Raw genomic sequence first — 14067 nt, 5'->3', positions numbered from 1 at the left:
AACTTTGATAACACAAATTTCAAAGATGCAGACGAGGTTAGGTGCCTTGGCTCTAGGGACTGTGGGTTAGGGGAAATTAAGCATGAATTATCTATGGGGCCTGTTTGATACAACAGCACAGGTCCTCTTTTAACATCGAAAACAGACATGTGCTGTGGAGAGAACATCAAATACTGTTGGTGGCAGATAAATGTATAATGAGTAAGCCTAAAGAGCTATTGTAGCCAACATTTGTAAATTATCCCTAAGCTGAAATCAGTGCCTGCCTGGGTCACAATGCATAGCATAAACAACACATTACACCAAAGAATATGTTCTGTGTGCACGTGGATCATTTCTGTGGACCTAAGAATATGTTCTGTGTGCACGTATTATCTAGCTATACCAGCACAGACCACGTGTGGTGCTGTATGACATCAAAAACTGAAGATATGTTGCGTGAGTGTTACCTGAATTACAAGATACGTTACTGGGAGCTAAGTCCATCATGACTTGCGTGGTGGTTAGGCAGTATTAGGCATTAACTTTGAGTGGTTAAGGTAAGGGTAAGTTGTCAGGGGAAGGCATTAGCAAACATAAACATAAGCAACAACAATTAGCAACAAAAAAAGTGTCTCAAGCGTAATTCGAACCAGCAACATTCAGGTCGAGCGGTTTATGATGTCTGGTCTGATTAGTATCTGAAACAGTTACAGAAACACCACTGTCTGCTTGGCTGTACTTTGTCAGAATCTTCAGCTCAGGGCTTCTGTGTGCCTTCCTTACCATTTAGCAGGCAATGTGCCAGAGTACATTGATCCTACAAAATGTCAACACTGCTGGAATGGAGCTTAAGTATGTTAGCTCAAACTGGGGTGACTCAGGAGAAGCCGCCTCCTTTAGTGTGATGGGTAGACTCATTGGATGAACTTGAAGACAGTTAAGAAAAGGTTATGTTGCCGATGCCTATTTGCTTTTCTGAAAAGCAATGCTCTAAAAATATGTGGCCTATGCAATATAGTTTGTAACCTTGACCTGGAATGGATAAATTATGTTTTCTTTCTTCCAGGACCACCAACTGTGTGCATATGGCTCTGCTTGTATGTATGTATGTATGTATGCATCTATGTATGTATTAGGGGTGTTCTGAGTACTTGAGTGTTGTCATATGAGGATTTAGCCGGACACAATTATGATACGATCATTTTATGTCGTTGCCCGTAATCTGGGAAAGTTGCTGCAAGCACACATTTCTCATGTCACTCAAACCATGTTGACTGCTGAGTGCTCCAATGGCTAATTCTGCTGTCTGTAAAAAAACTGGCGGGTGTGGGTTGAGCTTGCTGCCACAATTTGATTAGAACAAGTCGCTCTGGCCTCAACACTCCCCCTCCCTCTCCCCTCTCATTTTATTTCTTACCTTTGAACAATGTATGACTGAGTTAAGGAACATCTTACTGATTGATAGCACACTCTGAGCGTCCCACTGTCCAATCTTACATTGAACATTGTATGTTTCTCATTTTTATTTTAAAATGTTTACAAAGCGACTAGACCACATTCTCTGGTGTTTAGACAACAATATGCATTTTGGGGTTAAACAGAATATCCTTGGCCAGTGTAGCATTATTTTTCAGCATTAATTTCTTCTAACCCACCTCCCGCAAAGCTACAGCAATTTCCTCTTCCCTTGACCCAGAAAAGGGGAGCCTCCTATCAGTGCCTTCTGTCTGGTTAACTTGTAAGGGTAACTCCCTATGACCTGAGAAAAGCACATCCAGATGGCCCTTGCATCCATGCCTGTGTCTGAAGCCCAAATATGTCTAGTCTGAGCACAGTAGGGGGTGCAGAGACCCCCATGATAAAGGGATTAGGAAGTCCAGGTTGAGGAGATTTGGTTCAGAATGCATCAGTCTGGCCACAGCAGAAACCCCTCATTGGGAACTTCCGTTCCCGTTTAAGAATCTTAAAAGCTCCTAATGGACTTAAAGTCAGATGCACTTAGCAATGGATCTTATGAAAGAACTAAGGAGGTTCTGTCGGAAGATGGGCTTACTCCATCGGAAAAATATGGCATTGATCATGGTGAGACAATAGGATGATGAAACAAATACAAAACTAAGAGATCTTTTAGCAAACATTAGGCTACTAATCATCTGTTCAGTTAGGCCATGATACAATCCTAACCCCTATAGCCCACTATTTGTTAGCAACGTCTAGCTCAAGCACAGCTTTTGTTTGTATTTTTCCATCTCCTACAGCTCCTATTTCTATTCACCTCAGCTATGAACAACATTTGCAGCAATGCATAAAAATATACTATTTATGTCCTTTGGAAAGAAACTACAGCATGTGTTTATAGGACATAAAGGGTTATGCCCAATCCATAATATATTACCACATTCCATTACGCTGGTGTTCATAATTCATTGGTTCATTGCTCAAGTAAGTATCTGAGCGAGGCTAGAAACTGAAAGGCATGCAAAACCACTATTATTGGAATCCTGTATTTTATACACCTAGAGCTGGTGATTTGGGGTCATGGTATGATCCACTGACATTTCCATCTAACTGGAACATTTGTTAAATATAATAAAAGCATTCAGACCATGCAATTATATATTGCATGTGTAGGCTAACAATGTACTCAAAGAAATGTTAATTCTAAAGGGCTCTTGATTGTATAATTTCATTGTATAATGCATTACCAGTAGGTCTGGTCCTGTACCATTTAGGCTTACTACACCTGCGACCATACAGTAACATATGCCATCATTAGGCTACATCTTTAGATGTCTGCTTCTTGCCACAAAGGCCTACATGTTATCTGTAAAAACATCCACTGATGTCAACTTACTGTGCTCTAGAAATAAACCATAATGATTTAATCTCAAAGCACTACCTGCATGACTGGCCACAGGAGACAGGGCAAAGTTCCTTTGGCTCAGCCTTTGATATCCAATATAATACAGTAAGCAGGGGTCACTCCATGATGCAGTTGTGGCAATGCAAGTGAACTCATGCTATGTAGCCTACCCTTTGTGGGTGCTCTAAACACCAAGAAAGAGTCTGGAGAGATGGGGCTTGTTGCAAACACAGATAAATCTGACTCAGCTGACATTACTTCTGTACCAGCTGATGACAAAAACGTTTTAACTCTCTTTAGATGCTGCAAGGCCAGTAATATGCTCTACAAATTACTGAATTGCGGGTCCAGGGATTCCATGGAAATTAATTTGATGACTTGATTGGTCATCAAAATAAACATTTTGAGTCATTCACTCATAAATGTAGAGTCATTTATTCTGATGAGGGGACATACACAAAATGCTAAAATAAAACATTCCACACAAGGTTCGCAGTTAAGTCTTTGTTAAAGAGACAAAATACATTGTTTCAGGACCAAATAGTTAATGTTCAATAAGTCACATTTAGGGTTACATTTACCCATCATGCAAACTCAACATGAATCACATTATGAAATGCCATGCCATTTTAAAACAATTAATTCTAACTACTGAAAGTCAAACTACTGAAACACTTTTCATAGATTTTTGGAAATGACAGTGAGACCAATTTTATTTCAGGAGAAACTGAATCATTTGTCAGGAACATAGTGAGCCTCGCAGGACAAAATGGCCAGGAAGAGATTTCTCCAACCTCTGCCCTTCATGAGGGACATAGAATAATAATTGTGAATTATTTAATGAATAAACTTAAACTGCTAAAGATTGCATGCACATTTATCGTTTTGGCTGCGAGGAAACTCTAACTTGTGCAGTTCCCTCCAAAAGTAACCTACGTCCAGCTAATGTGAATTGCAGGTTGAATGAGGAGAAAAACTAGGAGCTAGGCTAGACTATATCAGAGTTGGGCCTCTTCATCATAGTTGGGCCAATTTCTAAAATTGTGTGTGATGGTGTGTGCCATCACTGTCATCTTATTTTTAAAGTATATAATAATACAAACAGTAAACAGGGATAAGGTTATTTACAAATAAGGAATTTCTTGTGTAATATGCATCATCTATGACAATGTGATGTTAGGTTGTGACAGTAAGTATAACTTCAACTAGAAAAGGTTTCAGTAGAAACTTGTGCTTGCTTAGCTGGCTAAATGTATTCTAATTAATTATTGATAGTGGAAGTTTAGTGACAGTTCTATTTTTTAGATATCTTCAAGAAAGATAAATGAGCTTTTGTTGACCATGAAACCCATGTTGAGTTGTACAATATGAACAGTATCAAAATTATTTCTTCAGCTTTCTTAATTAAGAGTTTGGTGAACATTGTGAAGTTGGTTTGGTGTTCCTTGCTTCAACAGTGTAAGAGCAGTAATAGGGCTACAACTAACAATTATTGTTATTGATTAATCTGTAGATTATTTTAAAATTTACAAAAAAACATTGTTTTTGAATGCAATGAATTGATATACCTTTTCCAAATGCTTTCAAGTGTGGGCAGTTGTAATGCCATCATTCAGGGTTCACAGACTTTATTTTATATTTATATTGTACATTGATAATGACAGTTCATCATGACACATTCATTTGATTAATGCCTGTAAATGCTGTGGTGTGGATGCCTACTATACAGGTAAGGGTGAGTACAAATTATCTGTGTGTTCTTTATTTGTATCTATTTTACTTACTGTACTTTATTGTCCTATAAGAATAGAACATCCATGCGTTTTTATGACAAAGCATTTATCATGACATGAATTGTATTTATACCCAGCTAAACACTGAAAGAATCAAATTGATTATCAGTTGGAGGCGCTGCACTTTTGGATAGCATTGAAAAATGCTGATTACAGATTACTTGAGGATGTGTGTAGGATGAATTTTGATAAACTGTGCAGTGCGCACATTACTATTGTTTACTGTTTACTATACAGAGTATGAGACCTCCCGACACAGCTATGTTACATAGCTAGATTTCAGAAATGCATTGGGGAGTGTGTCACTTAAAAGGTGTGCAAACAGCAGTGTTGCAAAAAGAAAATTGCATCTTTTGGTATGTTAAAATGTCACTTTTAAGTGGTAAAAGTAGAATGGGTATCAAACATTTTAGAATGAGTAGAATGAAAATATAACAATAACAATAAGAAAATTAGGTATAACGAATAACAGTAGTGTGTGGCTTCTCAAGCATACTAATAAAATCAAATGTAAGTTGAATACAAGTTTATTATAATTCTTGCACTCAAAGGCAGCAGAAGCAAATGTACAGCCATTCTACATATAGGTAATTGGTGAGTAATGACTGTGAATATGACCAATAAAGTGAAAAAGGAGAATGTAAGCATGTACACTGAATGGATTAAGTGCTTATGGTCTCAGTGGATGGGACTTTCAGCACGGAATTAGCACACGAGCATTTTTGTCTCAATGAAGAAAAGCTTTACTCTGAAAAATTGAGTGATTGACCTCGCACATGAGACATTTGGGTGGGTTTAAAGTAGTGCTAATAGATCCTTGCAAGATACACTTAATGGGAGATCATCCTTGTGTAGGAGGCAATACAGTATGATGTATGGGGAGGCACAGTTTCTTCCGCTTCAATATCTTTACACAAGTCAGGGGGTGGGGAGGATTAAGGTGGAGAGTCAGGGTGATGGGATGGTATTGTGAGGGGGGGGGGGGGCAAGGGGGGTGTCTGTATCTCAGAATTCAATTCCTCAGCTCATTAACTACCTGCTGGATAGATTCAAACCATCCGTTAATAAGGTGGTTTGAATTTCCTGCCAGCGACAAGGTACATTCGGGTAATGACTGATCATGTTTACTTGTAAATAGGTGATGTGTAAATGACTTTCATTTTCAGTGCGAGCTAGGCTAATTGAAATTGATGCTAAATGTTCAACATAGCCATATAGACAAAGCTGTGTCAATATGGCAAATGTGACACCACACTTAATGTTATTTAAGATTGATTTGTGTCATTAAGATTGATTAATACCACAAATGTCTAGTAAATTCAGCACTAAGCAGGTCACTTCAGCTTGAATGCCTGTATTGCATAAATGAGCTCTATTGTTCTCTTTCCTCTAATTTGAACAAAGGGTCACTTTGAATTACTTATAATAAACAATCCCAATGCTAGTCTGCATGAATTTTAGTATTAAAACCTTTTGTTGCTTGAAATATAAGGGAGGGGATTATGACAGAATTTCAATCAAGACATAAAGGCCATCAGTTTGTTTAACTTGGGTAATCATACATCATTGGTCTGAATAAGAGCTTTTATCAAACGAGGCTATAAGCATTTTATAACTACTGGCAAGAATTTCAGTGTTGTGAATGAGGCTAGAAAACTAGAATAAATTAAGTTCCTGAAGAAACTTTGTAGCCTTGCTAAAAGTCTAGTAATTGGACTGTCAAGCATAAAAGATTAAAGAGTAGCATTTTGAGTATGGTATCCATTGGAACCCATGTTAATTAATGCAACCTAAAATGCTTAAAGTTTAAAGTCTAAATAGTATGAAAAATCTGAATGAAACTGGAGTCAGTCTACACAGATAGGTCGATAGGTTGATAGCTAGATATGTTGGCCGAAATCAACATTCCACCATGTTAACCCATGAGAGTTTTTGGAGTTACAAAAAGCGTAATAGTTTAAAATGTTATAAGAAAGCTTTTATCAGAGGTGATCATTTTGAGTTTTTGGCACATTTTACAGTTGGATTGGTGTGAATAGCTTGAAAGGTGTAAGAGCAGCAGTGATACAAAAATGGCAGATTTTGGTTTCCATAGACCTCCATGGTAAAAAGTGCACATTAAAGTTTGTATAATTTAAAATATATAATAAGTTAGAAAAATATTAATATAAGCAACGTGAGTTAGACCTCTCTACACGTTTTAAAGTTGGATTGGTGTGAATATCTTAAAAGTTGTAGGAGTGATATTCAGAAGATTTGGAATAACTAGAAAAATAAGTTCCAGACGAAACTTTGTGGGCTTGCAAAGTCTTATTTTGGTAGGAGAAAAATAAGTCTTATGGCAGGTAGATAGAAGCAAGCCCACTAATAAAACCAAGAAAATGTAGACTAGGCAGACTTTTTCTAGCTTTCATTGAGACTTGAAGTGAACAATGTCAGGGTGGCACTGTCACAAAGGAACCATTCTTTGAATAATGTCATGACGTTTCACTAATATGAACAAAAGGAATACAGGGGGTGGGAATCTTGGGTAAGAATAAGCTACATTGAACCTAACAGAATATCTGGGAATGATATGGATGCATTTACAAGTGGACACTCCATCAAGCCTGACAGTTAGCATCCACCATTGCAAACCTGTCTCGTCCTCTCAAATGAGTAAGAGATACCACAAAAGGGGAGGCAACTTCTGAATATTGAGATTTCGATATTGTAAATTCTGTTGACAAATTCAACATCTAGGCTAGCCTATCTATTGGATCTGATTGCTGAATCAATCCTTGCTAGGCTTAGATCCTGTCAATTGGTGTCTCAGTTTCTCACATTAAGGATTAGGCGACATTTCCAAACCAATTAAGGAGTTGGCACCATTTGTGTGCCCTGTGCAGACGGTTTATTCATTTTAGGTGAAAAGGACCTGTGCAAAAACATAACCTTCATATTATGAAGTTGATTCATAACTCAGTCAAATGTAGTTCAATTAATTATTCAGGGGCACCATTAACACTGCTTTGTGATAAGGAAAGAAAATCACAAAGTTACAAACAATTCCATTCCATGAGCAGAAGTTCAGTATGCCCAGAGCCAAAATGCAAACTGAATCACAAATATAACAATTTCCTTGTTATTGTTGTGGCTGCCTTTGTGTTGTTGTTTTCATTATCATTAATATTGCAGAACAGAAAGCATAAAGAATGAGGCCGGCAATCTGTCTAAGTGTCCAAACTAAGTAAGAATTAAGAGGGATCTGGTCTCGCTTTGTCATTTTTGCAGAGCCAAGAGACCAATCAATACAAAGGCAGCTTGCTAGACTCCAGCCATAATCCTCAAAAATATTCTTATGCGGATTAGTTGCTCCCTCACCCATTTTCATTTTGAGTCTGGAAGGTATTAGTCTGACAGCCAAGTGGAGCCCAACAACTACTGCACACTTCAAAGTGGTGGCAAATGTCTAAGGAAAGCAACCTTGAAAACATTTCCTTTCATTTTCAGTGTAAGACATATCCTAGGCCTAGGCTAGCCTGGGGTTGCTCAATCAGGACTGCACATTTTTGTCCAGCAAAGCTCTACATGATTCAGCTAATTATTCTTATAATATCTTATCTAGGCTGGGTTAGAAGAATGACTACTCTTAGGGTTCCCAGGACTTAGGTTGACATACACTGGCCTTACCTAATGTAGTATTCACTCTGCATACAGTATTATGACTACTTAGTGGCACTATCTGAACCTTAATGGTTTTCCCTGAGGCCTAGTGTACATTTTGCAGACAGGACTCCACTTTAATCCCCCAGCTACGACAGAGGAAAATTAGACCGCATAATCCTGCAGCATCTGGCATTTGTGCAGACAAACAGGAGGAGAACCTATCATCAGACAAGACATTGCAGCAATAGGTGGGAAACAATGGACAGGAATTTAACACAATGAGCACAAGGGATCCAATTCCGTGGGAGACAGTGCGACAGCCTGAAGGGTCTCGTCAGGGGCACATTCACTGTAATGTAATACAAGCTGGAGTGTTATGCTAATAGAATCCAGGAGAACACAGATCACTCAAGCCCATCAAGCCCAGTTGATACATACCTGTATTGTATTCAAAAGAACACATTAATTTTCCTTCCCCCGCTTACAACGATGAGCCAGCATATTGTTTATTCGGGTGCGAGCACAAACAATATGCATTGATTTGTTATTCATTCATTGTTGAACCCAGCATTATATGCATGAATACGGGCAAAATGTGCCCACTTATATTATACAATCTCCCCTTCCTCTCTCTGATAATAACATCCTATGATATACCAAGATTATAGAGGCCTGTAACAACTAATAGTGTAATAAAACCGGATAATGTAATAACTTGTCGGATAATGTCATAAACTTGTTAAACGGAAAATTTAATAGCTTTATTACATTATCTGGCTGTTATTACGTTATCCAATGTGTAAAACCTTTTTGATGAATAATGTAATAACTTACCAAAATCATTGTATATGCACATGCGCACACACACACACACACACAACACACACCATGGATATCACAATTAGGGATGCACCAACTGATCGGCCAGCACCGGTATCGGCGATATTGGCAAAGATTTGCACAATCGCTGACCTGTCTGAGAGTTGCCAATTTGCTGTGGGCCACCCCGGTATGACGAATGTGGCCCTGATATGTTTCTGGAGCTACTGGGCCATCTTTTGTGCATGCTAGCCAAGGTCTGGCCCATGGAATAGATAATGCTCAGGAATGGCAGCCAGAGCCGGCCCACTTCTTCATGTCGTGGGCCAGATCTGGGCCGTAATTTCTCTGGGTTATGTCCCTAATTCCCTGGGCCCTTAACCATAATCATTGTTTTTATCATTATTTTTGTATATAAATAAATAACAAGTTGTTCCATCACTTTGTAGTTGTATGATTGAATGTGTGTTCATTTAAAAGTAAAATATTTATTTTATGTTATGCCAGGGTACAAATAGGTAAATAAATAACAAATAATCAGTAACAGTATCAGTTGATTGTGTTATGAATAATCGCAATACCACACAAACATCAAGAAACAGTGTTGGATTGTCTCAAAGATGATTGGATGTCGTTTTTGTTACTGACCACTAAATTTTCCAGGTATTTGACCCTGACATGACCCTCTCAATGTCTTCCATCTCTTTCTTCCCCCAATCACACAATGTTGAAAGGTAAGCTATGAAACTGAGTAAATCATACAAAATATTTCAGTATCAAAGATTACTACATCTTACTTGTGAGTTGCCAGTAAGAGTACAAACATATGATATTTGTAAGTAATAATTCCAATGTTCATGCTATGCTAACTGTGCCTAGATGGCAAGCTCTGAAAACAATATCTATACCAGTCTTATCCAGTATATAGTCTACAACCCTGGTTCTACAATATCTACAACCCTGGTTCTGGAGAGCTTCTGAGTGCAGGCCTTAGTTGTCACTCCACGTTGTAGCAAGATCACACATTGTGTTGATCTTGAAAAATATGTTAGCCTGAAATGAAGGACTGTGTGGTCTAATGAGATAAGAAATCGATAAACATTATATCATGAACCATAGTCAACATTCAAGCCAATATTACATTATTCATCCAAAATAATTTATTCACTGGGTAACATAACAACCACCACAAGTTATTACCTTTTCTGTTTAACAAGTTTATTACATTATCCGCCAAGTTATTACATTATCCGGTTTTATTACATTATAATTCAGAAATGTAAAAGGGTAGCATTTAGGCCTACATTCAATTGCTTCTTGCTTATGTATGAGTACAGTATGAGTGTTTTACAAGGGGTGCGCTATGGTATGCTATTACATGTGTTTTGCATGTATTTCTGTTCAAAACTACACAGAAGCTTAAATATGTCTGATTGTAAACACAATGCTTTCCTCATCTGAGATTGTGTTTGGGGATTTACTTGACGTCCCATCAGTTGGCACCTTACTAACAAGTAGGCCTAAGCCTTCTCTGCCTTTGATTATACTAAGTGCACAGGGGCCAGATGTGACCAAGCTCAGTCATTGGTTAGGCCACAGGACCATTGCTATTGTCTGAGAGAGGGGGATATAGCAACCCCCCTTCCCCCAAAATAAAGCCATTGTCATTACTGCTCAGAGCACCATTGAGAGAGCAACCAGGTCCATTCTCACACCTGTTTTCAATCATTGAGCTTGCTACTGACTTGACTGTGAGCCAAACAGGAGGGGAGCCGTTCAGAGCATGTGGTGAAATGAGAGATCTAGCCTGACCTGTGCATAAAATGATTTCTAAAATCACAGGGAAGTTTGCAGAGTTAACATATGTTAACAAATTCTGTCTCACAAGAAAGAATATTCAAAAGCCTATCCCAAACGTTCATCTGTTTGTATAGGAAAAACAGATGCAATCTAACTGAATAATTAGTTTTTGCTGTGAAACAATGGGAATGGAAAGCAAAATAGATACACTGCATCTACAGGCTGGTTAAAATACAAAAGTGTAAGTGGTCTCTTTTCAGTAGCTGTAAGGTGCTTTCTGAACCTACATTTCAAAATTATAGTTTGAATTGGCTCTTTTTTTTTTTTTTTTTTTAAATGGCCACACAATGGTGTAATGCTATAGGCAAACATTAGGAACTTCAAATGCTTCGTCAGCTGATCGATTTCAATTGGAGCACTTTGTGTGATTTAATGAAGGCATGTGAGATGAGCTCAAGTCATCGCGTGCGCCATAGAGTAGCTGTGATCAACAATTGAATGCGCCTGCAGCATCTTGGCCTGAATATACTGAAATATTTACCATCGTTGCAGTGACTTAATTTATCTAAAATCCTGCTATGCCTAGCATAATGTAGTGAGGTGGAGGTAAATTATTGATGCGCTCTGTGTAAATGTACCCCGAGCTTTGTTTTAAATCAACAAGGCATGCAATAGGTTACAACATCGACCACAGTCCCAACAATGAACAATGAGGTTAGATAGTGTAGCTGAATGTAACGTGGTGTTGATGTATCAAACCTCCATCTACGGTAGGTATCTGTCTTGTGCATACATTAAGATTTCAAGAAGAAAAACATAGGCTGTTTGAGAAATAGTGAATTGTCCTTCATCAAAAAGTGGCGCTCTAAATCTACAATAAGCCTGACCCGAGAAATGCGCAAATATTAAACCTCGCATGCGAGTGTTTTTCTCCCTTAAAGGTGTATGACATTATAGCCCACTGAAGCCAGCTTGATATAATGTGTTGAACCTGTTGATGTTTACAGTACATCAATAGGACGTATTGTCTGACTGAGCAAATAATATCATTACAGCGAAAAGCTATGGTTACATGGAGTAGTCCTGTGGTAAGAAACATGCGCATCAAAAACAAGTGTGTTGGCTGTGTTCAGCACATTTTTTTAAAGGAGAAAACCCCTTATTGTATTCGAACTACATTGTTACAAAACTGGGATAGTCGCCAATGTTCTGCAAAACTCCTTATGGTTATATTCGAGCGAGATTCGAGTTTCTCGGTTTTTGGAATGCGCTACGCAGTAAGCGGGATTTGCATCTTGCCACGCCACTCGTGGCAATTCAACAACCTACAATCATTTGATATATGGCCCAATAATAGGGCATTGTATTTACATAAAGTATTACATGTATAGGTTATGTAGAATTGAACGTGTCACAAAATGAATTGTTTACGAAGACAAATCAAAACAGCAACAACAATGTTCTTCTCTATCAGTGTGGCATCTTAAAACGTCAGGATCATTTTTAGAAACATAACATCAATGATTCGTGGTAAGGACAGACGGAGGAAAGAAGTTAGGCCTACTGTTAACTGTAGTTTAGGCTATATGAAGCTGAATGCATAAACAGCCCGCCAAGTCACACGTGAAAGACAGACAATGTGACCATCATCCCAGTGCGTGGACATTATATCATAGTTTTAAGCATTGACTGAAAAGCATTCTAAACATATTAAGTATGCTTACTGTTAACACCACTCGACAACTTCTTTCATGAAAAAGGGTGTTTGACATTTCTCCCCAGCAAAATAATGTTGTAAACACAACACAATTTCACGGGCAAGCTGCAGCAGACCAGCTCGCTCGACAAATATTCAGCGTTCTGTGGGAGATGGATAATCGCAAAAGTATTGAAGAGAGAACTTTCTTCAAAGCATTACGCCAAGACAAATACAATTAATCACTTTGTTGACTGAGGTTGAACCACGTCTGTTTACAGTCGAAAACAACTATTGACATATCTAGCTATTTTCGTTCATATAGATGCCAGCTGTGCTTGCGACAGTGCCACAAGACGATACCGAGAAGGGAAAAGCCGAAGTGACTTCTGAGGGGCTACCATGAGATGCAGAAACATCTGTTACGACTGTGTTTGAACCATATGGATATATTTACGGCATGTTACGAATATGTGTATCTTCTTTTAGGGACATGAAACAACGTAATCCAACTTGAAGACATCATCTAGCTTTCAGTCTAGTTTATTTCACTAACCATCTCGGGCTACATCCACAAAAAACGCTTGCCCTCAATGCAGACTATTTCTCACTCCCATAAATCCATGAAAATCCAGTCAAATATGTAGTTATGTCTAGTTGACAACCGAAATCCTACCTTTATGAAGAGCAGCGGGAATCATGAACAAAAAGAGAAGAGTAGAGAGAGATCCGTTGCCCGTGATCGCCATGTTGGACACCTGCTTCAATCTGGCCGCTCGTGTAGTACTTCACCTAGCGACAACGGGATTCACTTAATGATATGCATAGAAGGGAGGGGACAATTTATTTTTCTTGCTTAAAAACTATATTTCAAGTGTTAACTTTCAGCGATAATGAAATTGTTTTTTTGAATCTGTTAAACAACTTTGTGATCGAATGCATGATATGGAGGTTAAATTGTTTAAATCATAGTGATTATTGTCACTTCTCAAATCATTTGTTGTGTAATATTCTGCTGATATATACAGCTTTCATGACTCGATGATAACTCATCCCATGATGGCCTGTCTGACAAAGTAGTGTTGGGCATCATGTGGTTCACAGTTTTTCCTTTCGCAACTATAATGTGGAAACTATGATGCTCTATTAGAATTAAATTAAACTGATTTAGAAATATCTTATGCATGGATTTTTTTCTTGAGGAAAAAGGCCTATCTTTTCACTGACATGCAGCTTCTCATGGCAAAAAATACAAAACTATGCTCTACATCAAGAATTGCATTCTGTGCCTATTGCAGTTTCAATACTAAGATGAAATCTAACATTGAGCACAGTTTTTGATGTCCTATCTTAATAAATTAAAATGTAAAATGATCTACAGTACTGTATGGGAGCTAATGTGGATGCTTGACAGATGTATCAAATAGTGCCTCTAGTGGTGGTACCAAGTTGCATCTCTTTTTACC

At 38.1% G+C, this 14067-nt stretch overlaps 1 protein-coding gene across 1 annotated transcript in view; it reads right to left on the bottom strand.

Annotated features, from left to right (window-relative positions):
* Positions 1-13358, bottom strand: part of cadm1a (cell adhesion molecule 1a) — a 274145-nt gene extending 260787 nt beyond the window's left edge. Inside the window, exon 1 of the mRNA XM_083665385.1 lies at positions 13278-13358. Within this exon, the coding sequence (XP_083521511.1) occupies positions 13278-13350 (73 nt within the window). The 5' untranslated portion in view covers positions 13351-13358. The remainder of the gene's footprint in view (positions 1-13277) is intronic.
* Between the last annotated feature and the right edge of the window lie 709 nt (positions 13359-14067).

The sequence above is a fragment of the Argentina silus genome (genome assembly GCF_951799395.1).
Source record: "Argentina silus genome assembly, chromosome: 2".
NCBI lineage: Eukaryota > Metazoa > Chordata > Actinopteri > Argentiniformes > Argentinidae > Argentina > Argentina silus.
The sequence above is the reverse complement of the archived record's forward strand: the minus strand, read 5'-3'. Positions and strand labels throughout refer to the sequence as shown.